Source organism: Oncorhynchus tshawytscha, linkage group LG18 (assembly GCF_018296145.1).
Source record: "Oncorhynchus tshawytscha isolate Ot180627B linkage group LG18, Otsh_v2.0, whole genome shotgun sequence".
Classification (NCBI taxonomy): domain Eukaryota; kingdom Metazoa; phylum Chordata; class Actinopteri; order Salmoniformes; family Salmonidae; genus Oncorhynchus; species Oncorhynchus tshawytscha.
This window is the reverse complement of record NC_056446.1, coordinates 46,039,901-46,054,749: the sequence shown is the minus strand read 5'-3', so window position 1 is coordinate 46,054,749 and position 14,849 is coordinate 46,039,901. Positions and strand designations below refer to the sequence as shown.

At 51.8% G+C, this 14,849-nt stretch overlaps 1 protein-coding gene across 1 annotated transcript in view; it reads left to right on the top strand.

Moving 5' to 3' along the window:
- Positions 1 to 14,849, top strand: part of agbl5 (AGBL carboxypeptidase 5) — a 71,974-nt gene that overhangs the window by 49,129 nt on the left and 7,996 nt on the right. Inside the window, 2 exon segments of the mRNA XM_042301144.1 lie at positions 5,402 to 5,478; positions 14,088 to 14,140. Of these exon segments, the coding sequence (XP_042157078.1) occupies positions 5,402 to 5,478; positions 14,088 to 14,140 (130 nt within the window).

The following is a 14,849-nucleotide window of genomic DNA, read 5'->3' as shown; positions in this document are numbered from 1 at the left end:
CTGCACCTTACGGTCACATGCTGAGCAGTTGCCATACCAGGCGGTGATGCAACCGGTCAGGATGCTCTCGATGGTGTAGCTGTAGAACTTTTTGAGGATCTGGGGACACATGCCAAATATTTCCAGCCTCCTGAGGGGGAAAAGGTGTTGTCGTGCCCTCTTCACGACTGTCTTGATGTTTGGACCATGATAGTTTGGTGATGTGGACACCAAAGAACCTGAAACTCTCGACCCGCTCCACTTCAGCCCAGTGAATGGGGGCCTTTTCGGGCCTCCTTTTCTTGTAGTTTCTTGTAGTCCATGATCAACTCGTTAGTCTTGCTGACTTTAAGGGTTGTTGCTCTGGGACCACACTGCCAGGCTACTGACCTCCTCCCTGCCGGCTGTCTCATCGTTGCCGGTGATCAGGCCTACCACCGTCCTTTTGTCAGCCAACTTGATGATGGTGTTGGAGTCGTGCGTGGCGTGAACAGGGAGTAAAGGAGGGGACACCCCTTTGTCAAGGGTCAGTGTGGCAGAGGTGATGTTACCTACCCTCACCACCTGGTGTCGGCCCGTCTGGAAGTCCAGGATCCAGTTGTAGAGGGAGGTGTTGATACCTACCCTCACCACTTGGTGTCGGCGCGTCTGGAAGTCCAGGATCCAGTTGTAGAGGTGTTTTAGACCCGGGGTCCTTAGCTTAGTGATGAGCTTGGAGGTGACGATGGTGTTGAAAGCTGAGCTGTAGTCAATGAACAGCATTCTCACATAGGTACTCCTCTTATCTAGGTGGGTGAGGGCAGTGTGGAGAGCGATTTAGATTGCGTCGTCTTTGGATCTGTTGGGGTGGTATAGAAATTGGAGTGGGTCTGGGGTATCTGGGATGATGGAGTTGATGTGTACCATAACCAGCCCCTCAAATTGGAGTGGGTCTGGGATGATGGAGTTGATGTGTACCATAACCAGCCCCTCAAATTGGAGTGGGTCTGGGGTGTCTGGGATGATGGAGTTGATGTGATCCATAACCAGCCCCTCAAAGCACTTCATGATCACAGAAGTGAGTGCTACAGGGCGGTAGTCATTGTGACATGAAACCTCAGAGTTCTAAGGACATGTGGGGATTAAAGACTGGGACCCTAACCCTGGGATAAGGAGAGGTTGAACATTACAGACTGGGACCCTAACCCTGGGATAAGGAGAGGTTGAACATTACAGACTGGGACCCTAACCCTGGGACAAGGAGAGGGTGAACATTACAGACTGGGACCCTAACCCTGGGACAAGGAGAGGGTGAACATTACAGACTGGGACCCTAACCCTGGGATAAGGAGAGGTTGAACATTACAGACTGGGACCCTAACCCTGGGACAAGGAGAGGGTGAACATTACAGACTGGGACCCTAACCCTGGGACAAGGAGAGGGTGAACATTACAGACTGGGATAAGGAGAGGTTGAACATTACAGACTGGGACCCTAACCCTGGGACAAGGAGAGGTTGAACATTACAGACTGGGACCCTAACCCTGGGACAAGGAGAGGTTGAACATTACAGACTGGGATAAGTAGAGGTTGAACATTACAGACTGGGACCCTAATCCTGGGACAAGGAGAGGTTGAACATTACAGACTGGGACCCTAATCCTGGGACAAGGAGAGGTGGAACATTACAGAATGGGACAAGGAGAGGTTGAACATTACAGACTGGGACCCTAATCCTGGGACAAGGAGAGGTTGAACATTACAGACTGGGACAAGGAGAGGTTGAACATTACAGACTGGGATAAGGAGGTTGAACATTACAGACTGGGACAAGGAGAGGATGAACATTACAGACTGGGATAAGGAGGTTGAACATAACAGACTGGGATAAGGAGGTTGAACATTACAGACTGGGACAAGGAGAGGATGAACATTACAGACTGGGACAAGGAGAGGATGAACATTACAGACTGGGACAAGGAGAGATGGGAACATTACAGACTGGGACAAGGAGAGGTTGAACATTAGCATGGATGTGCCTGCCATTACAGACTGGGATAAGGAGAGGATGAACATTACAGACTGGGACAAGGAGAGGTTGAACATTAGCATGGATGTGCCTGCCATTACAGACTGGGATAAGGAGAGGATGAACATTACAGACTGGGACAAGGAGAGGTTGAACATTACAGACTGGGATAAGGAGAGGTTGAACATTACAGACTGGGACAAGGAGAGATGGGAACATTACAGACTGGGATAAGGAGAGGATGAACATTACAGACTGGGACAAGGAGAGGTTGAACATTACAGACTGGGACAAGGAGAGGTTGAACATTACAGACTGGGATAAGGAGAGGTTGAACATTACAGACTGGGATAAGGAGAGGTTGAACATTACAGACTGGGATAAGGAGAGGATGAACATTACAGACTGGGATAAGGAGAGGTTGAACATTACAGACTGGGATAAGGAGAGGTTGAACATTACAGACTGGGACAAGGAGAGGTTGAACATTACAGACTGGGACAAGGAGAGGTTGAACATTACAGACTGGGACAAGGAGAGGTTGAACATTAGCATGGATGTGCCTGCCATTACAGACTGGGACATGGAGAGGTTGAACATTACCATGAATATCCCTGCCATTACAGACTGGGATAAGGAGAGGTTGAACATCAGCATGGATGTGCCTGCCATTACAGACTGGGACATGGAGAGGTTGAACATTACCATGAATATCCCTGCCATTACAGACTGGGATAAGGAGAGGTTGAACATCAGCATGGATGTGCCTGCCATTACAGACTGGGACAAGGAAGTTGAACATTACAGACTGGGATAAGGAGAGGTTGAACATCAGCATGAATACGCCTGCCATTACAGACTGGGACAAGGAGAGGTTGAACATTACCATGAATATGCCTGCCATTACAGACTGGGATAAGGAGAGGTTGAACATTACCATGAATATGCCTGCCATTACAGACTGGGACAAGGAGAGGTTGAACATCAGCATGGATGTGCCTGCCATTACAGACTGGGACAAGGAGAGGTTGGAAATTGCCGGGAATATGCTTGCCAGCTGTTATGCACATGCTCTGAAAACACGCCCTGGTGGCTGCATCATGTTATGGGTATGCTTGTCATCAGCAAGGACTAGGGAGTGTTTTAGCACACAAAGAAACGTAATAGAGCTTAGCACAGGCAAAATCCTACAGGAAAACCTGGTTCAACCTGAAACACCAAGGCCAAATATAAACTGAAGTTACTTATCAGATGACACTGAATGTTCCTGAATGGCCTCGTTACAGTGACTTAAATTGTTCTGAAAATATATGACAAGATTTGATATGGCTGTCTAGCAATGATCAACAACCAAGTTGACAAAGAAGAAGTTATAAAACAGTAATATGTAAATGAAGAGGTCATAACATCATCATTTAGAAATTTGATTTGCAGTTGTAGGACTCCTTTAGGTATTGACAAATATTTAAAACTATGATTATTTGATAAAATATTTATTTTGACCTTTACTACTATGGTCAAAAAAGAAATGATGAGGAATAAGGTTTTGAAGTATCTGTCCTGTATTTAGGAGATTTAAGAAAGCTCAGGAAATATTTATATTTAGTATGACAATGGATTTAACCACATTTTGGGGGGGGCACAAAACTACCTCCATTCCATTAATTTGTATAAATGCTAAATAACCTACTTAAACAAGTGTCAAAATATCTCCTATATTTGGCAAAATGTGTTGATTTTACAGGTAGCAGATCAGCTCATGAATAACGGGGAGATGAAAAGTGGAAATAGTTTAAATATCAAGTTCTTAACAGAGACCAAATCTGTTTGAAAATATCCATATATACTCTCAAACAGTTTCTTGATCACACTTTCTCTACTGAAGCTCTCATATGGACAGCAACAGGAGACAGCTCAGAGAAGCTCTCATATGGACAGCAACAGGAGACAGCTCAGAGAAGCTCTCATATGGACAGCAACAGGAGACAGCTCAGAGAAGCTCTCATATGGACAGCAATAGGAGACAGCTCAGAGAAGCTCTCATATGGACAGCAATAGGAGACAGCTCAGAGAAGCTCTCATATGGACAGCAACAGGAGACAGCTCAGAGAAGCTCTCATAACAGGAGACAGCAGAGAGGCTCTCATATGGACAGCAACAGGAGACAGCTCAGAGAAGCTCTCATATGGACAGCAACAGGAGACAGCTCAGAGAAGCTCTCATATGGACAGCAACAGGAGACAGCTCAGAGAGGCTCTCATATGGACAGCAACAGAAGCTCAGAGAAGCTCTCATATGGACAGCAACAGGAGACAGCTGGATCTCATATGGACAGCAGAACAGCTCAGGCTCTCAGGACAGCAACAGGAGACAGCTCACTCTCATATGGACAGCAACAGAACAGCTCAGGCTCTCAGGACAGGAGGACACTGGATTGGAACAGAACCTAGGCTCTAGACAGGAGGAGACTGGATAGGAACAGAACCTAGGCTCTAGACAGGAGGAGACTGGATAGGAACAGAACCTAGGCTCTAGACAGGAGGAGACTGGATAGGAACAGAACCTAGGCTCTAGACAGGAGGAGACTGGATAGGAACAGAACCTAGGCTCTAGACAGGAGGAGACTGGATAGGAACAGAACCTAGGCTCTAGACAGGAGGAGACTGGATAGGAACAGAACCTAGGCTCTAGACAGGAGGAGACTGGATAGGAACAGAACCTAGGCTCTAGACAGGAGGAGACTGGATAGGAACAGAACCTAGGCTCTAGACAGGAGGAGACTGGATAGGAACAGAACCTAGGCTCTAGACAGGAGGAGACTGGATAGGAACAGAACCTAGGCTCTAGACAGGAGGACACTGGATTGGAACAGAACCTAGGCTCTAGACAGGAGGAGACTGGATAGGAACAGAACCTAGGCTCTAGACAGGAGGAGACTGGATAGGAACAGAACCTAGGCTCTAGACAGGAGGAGAGAATTTTCCCTCACGTCTCTCTGATTGGTTAATAGACCTTATGTCTGTGACAGAGATGTGTTGTGTAGTGAATTGTGCAAACTTTAGACCTACATGTCTGAAAATGTTGACAATACACACACAGACACACACAGACACACACAGATGGACACACACAGACAGACACACACACACACACAGACACACACACACAGACGAAGACTGAGCTAGAATCCAGCTAGTGGACTGTCAGTGTTGCAGCCATGACAACCTTGGACCACTGACTTCACCAATCGGCTGGGAGGATGCGGTCTGTGATTGGGTGAGAGAGCTGTCAGTCAGCCCAGTGATGCATGATGGTCATTTGTGTGTGTGTGAGGACTGATTGACGTGCTTCATTTTCCTGATACGCCACTTCCTGGTTGTGTGTGACGTCCAGCCCCTCCCTGTGGTTGCTAGGCTACAGCTGTCCAGACGTGCTGGGGGTGGTGGGGAGGAGAGAGTTCCCTATCCGGCCGGGACGACCAAACACACAGGTACACACACACTCACACACACACACACACCTCCACATTGACACACACACATACACTTCCACATTGACACACACACACACACACACCTCCACATTGACACACACACACACCTCCCCACTGACACACACGCCTCATGCACACACCTCCACATTGACACACACACATACACCTCCACATTGACACACACACACACACCTCCCCATCGACATACACACACACAGGTACACACACACACACACACACTTCCCCACTGACACACACACACACCTCCACATTGACACACACACATACACCTCCACCTTGACACACACACACCTCCACATTGACACACACATACATACCTCTCCCCACCGACATACACACACACCTCCCCATTGACACACACCTCCCCACTGACACACACGCCTCATGCACACACACACACACACACACACCTCCACATTGACACACACACACCTCCACATTGACACACACACACCTCCACATTGACACACACGCCTCATGCACACACACACACACACACCTCCACATTGACACACACACACACCTCCACATTGACACACACACACACCTCCACATTGACACACACACACACCTCCACATTGACACACACACACACCTCCACATTGACACACACACACACCTCCACATTGACACACACACACACACCTCCACATTGACACACACACACACCTCCACATTGACACACACACACACACCTCCACATTGACACACACACACACCTCCACATTGACACACACACACACACCTCCACATTGACACACACACACATACACCTCCACATTGACACACACACACACACACACCTCCACATTGACACACACACACACACATACACCTCCCCACCGACATACACACACACCTCCCCATTGACACACACACACATACACCTCCACATTGACACACACACACACACACCTCCACATTGACACACACACACACATACACCTCCCCACCGACATACACACACACCTCCACATTGACATACACACACACACACACACCTCCACATTGACACACACACACACACACCTCCCCACTGACACACACACTTCCCCACTGACACACACACCTCCCCAATGACACACACACACACACACTCCACATTGACACACACACACACCTCCACATTGACACACACACACACACACACTTCCCCACTGACACACACACCTCCCCAATGACACACACACACACACACACACCTCCACATTGACACACACACACACCTCCACATTGACACACACACATACACCTCCACATTGACACACACACACACCTCCACATTGACACACACACACACACCTCCACATTGACACACACACACACACCTCCACATTGACACACACACATACACCTCCACATTGACACACACACACACACACACCTCCACATTGACACACACACACACACATACACCTCCCCACCGACATACACACACACCTCCCCATTGACACACACACACATACACCTCCACATTGACACACACACACACACACCTCCACATTGACACACACACACACACACACATACACCTCCCCACCGACATACACACACACCTCCCCATTGACACATACACACACACACACACCTCCACATTGACATACACACACACACACCTCCACATTGACACACACGCCTCATGCACACACACACACACACACACACACCTCCACATTGACACACACACACACACACACACTTCCCCACTGACACACACACCTCCCCAATGACACACACACACACACACACCTCCACATTGACACACACACATACACCTCCACATTGACACACACACACACCTCCACATTGACACACACACATACACCTCCCCACCGACACACACACACACCTCCCCATTGCACACACACACACACACACACACACACCTCCCCACTGACACACACGCCTCATGCACACACACACACACACACACCTCCACATTGACACACACACACACACCTCCACATTGACACACACACACCTCCACATTGACACACACACACACACCTCCACATTGACACACACACACACACCTCCACATTGACACACACACACACACCTCCACATTGACACACACACACACCTCCACATTGACACACACACACACCTCCACATTGACACACACACACACCTCCACATTGACACACACACACCTCCACATTGACACACACACACACACCTCCACATTGACACACACACATACACCTCCACATTGACACACACACATACACCTCCACATTGACACACACACACACACACACCTCCACATTGACATACACACACACACACCTCCACATTGACACACACACACACACACACCTCCCCACTGACACACACGCCTCATGCACACACACACACACTTCCCCACTGACACACACACTTCCCCACTGACACACACACTTCCCCACTGACACACACACCTCCCCACTGACACACACACCTCCCCAATGACATACACACACACACACCTCCCCACTGACACACACACACACACACCTCCCCACTGACACACACACCTCCCCACTGACACACACACACACACACTTCCCCACTGACACACATGCCTCATGCACACACACACCTCCCCACTGACACACACACACACACCTCCCCACTGACACACACACACACACTTCCCCACTGACACACATGCCTCATGCACACAGACACACACACACACACCTCCCCACTGACACACACACACACACTTCCCCACTGACACACACACCTCCCCACTGACACACATGCCTCATGCACACAGACACCACCCCACTAACAGTAGTCTCTCCTGCACACAGACACCACCCCACTGACACACACACCTCCCCACTGACACACACACACACACCTCCCCACTGACACACATGCCTCATGCACACAGACACCACCCCACTGACAGTAGTCTCTCCTGCACACAGACACCACCCCACTGACAGTAGTCTCTCCTGCACACAGACACCACCCCACTGACACACACAGACACCACCCCACTGACACACACAGACACCACCCCACTAACAGTAGTCTCTCCTGCACACAGACACCACCCCACTGACACACACAGACACCACCCCACTGACAGTAGTCTCTCCTGCACACAGACACCACCCCACTGACAGTAGTCTCTCCTGCACACAGACACCACCCCACTGACACACACAGACACCACCCCACTAACAGTAGTCTCTCCTGCACACAGACACCACCCCACTGACACACACAGACACCACCCCACTGACACACACAGACACCACCCCACTAACAGTAGTCTCTCCTGCACACAGACACCACCCCACTGACACACACAGACACCACCCCACTGACACACACAGACACCACCCCACTAACAGTAGTCTCTCCTGCACACAGACACCACCCCACTGACACACATGCCTCATGCACACAGACCCCTCCCCACTGACACACATGCCTCATGCACACAGACACCTCCCCACTAACAGTAGTCTCTCCTGCACACAGACACCACCCCACTGACACACACAGACACCACCCCACTGACACACACAGACACCACCCCACTAACAGTAGTCTCTCCTGCACACAGACACCACCCCACTAACAGTAGTCTCTCCTGCACACAGACACCACCCCACTGACACACACAGACACCACCCCACTGACACACACAGACACCACCCCACTAACAGTAGTCTCTCCTGTACACAGACACCACCCCACTAACAGTAGTCTCTCCTGCACACAGACACCACCCCACTGACACACACAGACACCACCCCACTGACACACACAGACACCACCCCACTGACAGTAGTCTCTCCTGCACACAGACACCACCCCACTAACAGTAGTCTCTCCTGCACACAGACACCACCCCACTGACACACACAGACACCACCCCACTAACAGTAGTCTCTCCTGCACACAGACACCACCCCACTAACAGTAGTCTCTCCTGCACACAGACACCACCCCACTGACACACACAGACACCACCCCACTAACAGTAGTCTCTCCTGCACACAGACACCACCCCACTGACACACACAGACACCACCCCACTAACAGTAGTCTCTCCTGCACACAGACACCACCCCACTGACACACACAGACACCACCCCACTGACAGTAGTCTCTCCTGCACACAGACACCACCCCACTGACACACACAGACACCACCCCACTAACAGTAGTCTCTCCTGCACACAGACACCACCCCACTAACAGTAGTCTCTCCTGCACACAGACACCACCCCACTGACACACACAGACACCACCCCACTGACAGTAGTCTCTCCTGCACACAGACACCACCCCACTAACAGTAGTCTCTCCTGCACACAGACACCACCCCACTGACACACACAGACACCACCCCACTGACAGTAGTCTCTCCTGCACACAGACACCACCCCACTAACAGTAGTCTCTCCTGCACACAGACACCACCCCACTAACAGTAGTCTCTCCTGCACACAGACACCACCCCACTGACACACACAGACACCACCCCACTGACAGTAGTCTCTCCTGCACACAGACACCACCCCACTGACACACACAGACACCACCCCACTGACAGTAGTCTCTCCTGCACACAGACACCACCCCACTGACAGTAGTCTCTCCTGCACACAGACACCACCCCACTGACACACACAGACACCACCCCACTGACAGTAGTCTCTCCTGCACACAGACACCACCCCACTAACAGTAGTCTCTCCTGCACACAGACACCACCCCACTAACAGTAGTCTCTCCTGCACACAGACACCACCCCACTGACACACATGCCTCATGCACACAGACACCACCCCACTAACAGTAGTCTCTCCTGCACACAGACACCACCCCACTAACAGTAGTCTCTCCTGCACACAGACACCACCCCACTAACAGTAGTCTCTCCTGCACACAGACACCACCCCACTGACACACATGCCTCATGCACACAGACACCACCCCACTAACAGTAGTCTCTCCTGCACACAGACACCACCCCACTAACAGTAGTCTCTCCTGCACACAGACACCACCCCACTGACAGTAGTCTCTCCTGCACACAGACACCACCCCACTAACAGTAGTCTCTCCTGCACACAGACACCACCCCACTGACAGTAGTCTCTCCTGCACACAGACACCACCCCACTGACAGTAGTCTCTCCTGCACACAGACACCACCCCACTGACACACACAGACACCACCCCACTAACAGTAGTCTCTCCTGCACACAGACACCACCCCACTGACAGTAGTCTCTCCTGCACACAGACACCACCCCACTGACACACACAGACACCACCCCACTGACAGTAGTCTCTCCTGCACACAGACACCACCCCACTGACACACACAGACACCACCCCCACTGACAGTAGTCTCTCCTGCACACAGACACCACCCCACTGACACACACAGACACCACCCCACTGACAGTAGTCTCTCCTGCACACAGACACCACCCCACTGACAGTAGTCTCTCCTGCACACAGACACCACCCCACTGACACACATGCCTCATGCACACAGACACCACCCCACTGACAGTAGTCTCTCCTGCACACAGACACCACCCCACTAACAGTAGTCTCTCCTGCACACAGACACCACCCCACTAACAGTAGTCTCTCCTGCACACAGACACCACCCCACTGACACACACAGACACCACCCCACTGACACACACAGACACCACCCCACTGACAGTAGTCTCTCCTGCACACAGACACCACCCCACTGACACACACAGACACCACCCCACTAACAGTAGTCTCTCCTGCACACAGACACCACCCCACTGACACACACAGACACCACCCCACTGACACACACAGACACCACCCCACTGACAGTAGTCTCTCCTGCACACAGACACCACCCCACTAACAGTAGTCTCTCCTGCACACAGACACCACCCCACTAACAGTAGTCTCTCCTGCACACAGACACCACCCCACTGACAGTAGTCTCTCCTGCACACAGACACCACCCCACTGACACACATGCCTCATGCACACAGACCCCTCCCCACTGACACACATGCCTCATGCACACAGACACCTCCCCACTAACAGTAGTCTCTCCTGCACACAGACACCACCCCACTGACAGTAGTCTCTCATGCACACAGACACCACCCCACTGACACACATGCCTCATGCACACAGACACCTCCCCACTGACACACATGCCTCACACACACAGACACCACCCCACTAACAGTAGTCTCTCCTGCACACAGACACCACCCCACTGACACACACAGACACCACCCCACTGACACACACAGACACCACCCCACTAACAGTAGTCTCTCCTGCACACAGACACCTCCCCACTGACACACACAGACACCACCCCACTGACACACACAGACACCACCCCACTAACAGTAGTCTCTCCTGCACACAGACACCACCCCACTGACACACACAGACACCACCCCACTAACAGTAGTCTCTCCTGCACACAGACACCTCCCCACTGACACACACAGACACCACCCCACTAACAGTAGTCTCTCCTGTACACAGACACCACCCCACTAACAGTAGTCTCTCCTGCACACAGACACCACCCCACTGACACACACAGACACCACCCCACTGACACACACAGACACCACCCCACTAACAGTAGTCTCTCCTGTACACAGACACCACCCCACTAACAGTAGTCTCTCCTGCACACAGACACCACCCCACTGACACACACAGACACCACCCCACTGACACACACAGACACCACCCCACTGACAGTAGTCTCTCCTGCACACAGACACCTCCCCACTGACAGTAGTCTCTCCTGCACACAGACACCACCCCACTGACACACACAGACACCACCCCACTGACACACACAGACACCACCCCACTAACAGTAGTCTCTCCTGCACACAGACACCTCCCCACTGACACACACAGACACCACCCCACTGACAGTAGTCTCTCCTGCACACAGACACCACCCCACTAACAGTAGTCTCTCCTGCACACAGACACCACCCCACTAACAGTAGTCTCTCCTGCACACAGACACCACCCCACTAACAGTAGTCTCTCCTGCACACAGACACCACCCCACTGACACACACAGACACCACCCCACTGACAGTAGTCTCTCCTGCACACAGACACCACCCCACTAACAGTAGTCTCTCCTGCACACAGACACCACCCCACTGACACACACAGACACCACCCCACTGACAGTAGTCTCTCCTGCACACAGACACCACCCCACTAACAGTAGTCTCTCCTGCACACAGACACCACCCCACTAACAGTAGTCTCTCCTGCACACAGACACCACCCCACTGACACACACAGACACCACCCCACTGACACACACAGACACCACCCCACTAACAGTAGTCTCTCCTGTACACAGACACCACCCCACTAACAGTAGTCTCTCCTGCACACAGACACCACCCCACTGACACACACAGACACCACCCCACTGACACACACAGACACCACCCCACTGACAGTAGTCTCTCCTGCACACAGACACCTCCCCACTGACAGTAGTCTCTCCTGCACACAGACACCACCCCACTGACACACACAGACACCACCCCACTGACACACACAGACACCACCCCACTAACAGTAGTCTCTCCTGCACACAGACACCTCCCCACTGACACACACAGACACCACCCCACTGACAGTAGTCTCTCCTGCACACAGACACCACCCCACTAACAGTAGTCTCTCCTGCACACAGACACCACCCCACTAACAGTAGTCTCTCCTGCACACAGACACCACCCCACTAACAGTAGTCTCTCCTGCACACAGACACCACCCCACTGACACACACAGACACCACCCCACTGACAGTAGTCTCTCCTGCACACAGACACCACCCCACTAACAGTAGTCTCTCCTGCACACAGACACCACCCCACTGACACACACAGACACCACCCCACTGACAGTAGTCTCTCCTGCACACAGACACCACCCCACTAACAGTAGTCTCTCCTGCACACAGACACCACCCCACTGACACACACAGACACCACCCCACTAACAGTAGTCTCTCCTGCACACAGACACCACCCCACTAACAGTAGTCTCTCCTGCACACAGACACCACCCCACTGACACACACAGACACCACCCCACTGACAGTAGTCTCTCCTGCACACAGACACCACCCCACTGACACACACAGACACCACCCCACTGACAGTAGTCTCTCCTGCACACAGACACCACCCCACTGACACACACAGACACCACCCCACTGACAGTAGTCTCTCCTGCACACAGACACCACCCCACTGACACACACAGACACCACCCCACTGACAGTAGTCTCTCCTGCACACAGACACCACCCCACTAACAGTAGTCTCTCCTGCACACAGACACCACCCCACTGACACACACAGACACCACCCCACTGACAGTAGTCTCTCCTGCACACAGACACCACCCCACTGACACACACACACACAGACACCACCCCACTAACAGTAGTCTCTCCTGCACACAGACACCACCCCACTGACAGTAGTCTCTCCTGCACACAGACACCACCCCACTAACAGTAGTCTCTCCTGTCTGTCTGTCTTTCTGTGTCTCAGGCTGCTGGAAAAGAGGAACCTCTGAACATCCTGTCCTCAATCAAGTACACCAGGTGTGTGTGTGTGTCTGTCTGTCTGTCGACTGTTTAACCTCTATCCATTTACCTCAATCAATCAATCAAATGTATTTATAAAGCCCTGTTTACATCAGCAGATGTCTCAAAGTGCTGTACAGAAACCCAGCCTAAAACCCCAAACAGCAAGCAATGCAGGTGTAGAAGCACGGTGGCTAGGAAAAACTCCCTAGAAAGGCCAGAACCTAGGAAGAAACCGAGAGAGGAACCAGGCTCTGAGGGGTGGCCAGTCCTCTTCTGGCTGTGCCGGGTGGAGGTTATAAACCTAGAGAGGAACCAGGCTCTGAGGGGTGGCCAGTCCTCTTCTGGCTGTGCCGGGTGGAGAGGAACCAGGCTCTGAGGGGTGGCCAGTCCTCTTCTGGCTGTGCCGGGTGGAGAGGAACCAGGCTCTGAGGGGTGGCCAGTCCTCTTCTGGCTGTGCCGGGTGGAGAGGAACCAGGCTCTGAGGGGTGGCCAGTCCTCTTCTGGCTGTGCCGGGTGGAGGTTATAAACCTAGAGAGGAACCAGGCTCTGAGGGGTGGCCAGTCAAATCAAAATCAAATCAAATTTATTTATATAGCCCTTCGTACATCAGCTGATATCTCAAAGTGCTGTACAGAAACCCAGCCCAAAACCCCAAACAGCAAGCAATGCAGGTGTAGAAGCACGGTGGCTAGGAAAAACTCCCTAGAAAGTCCTCTTCTGGCTG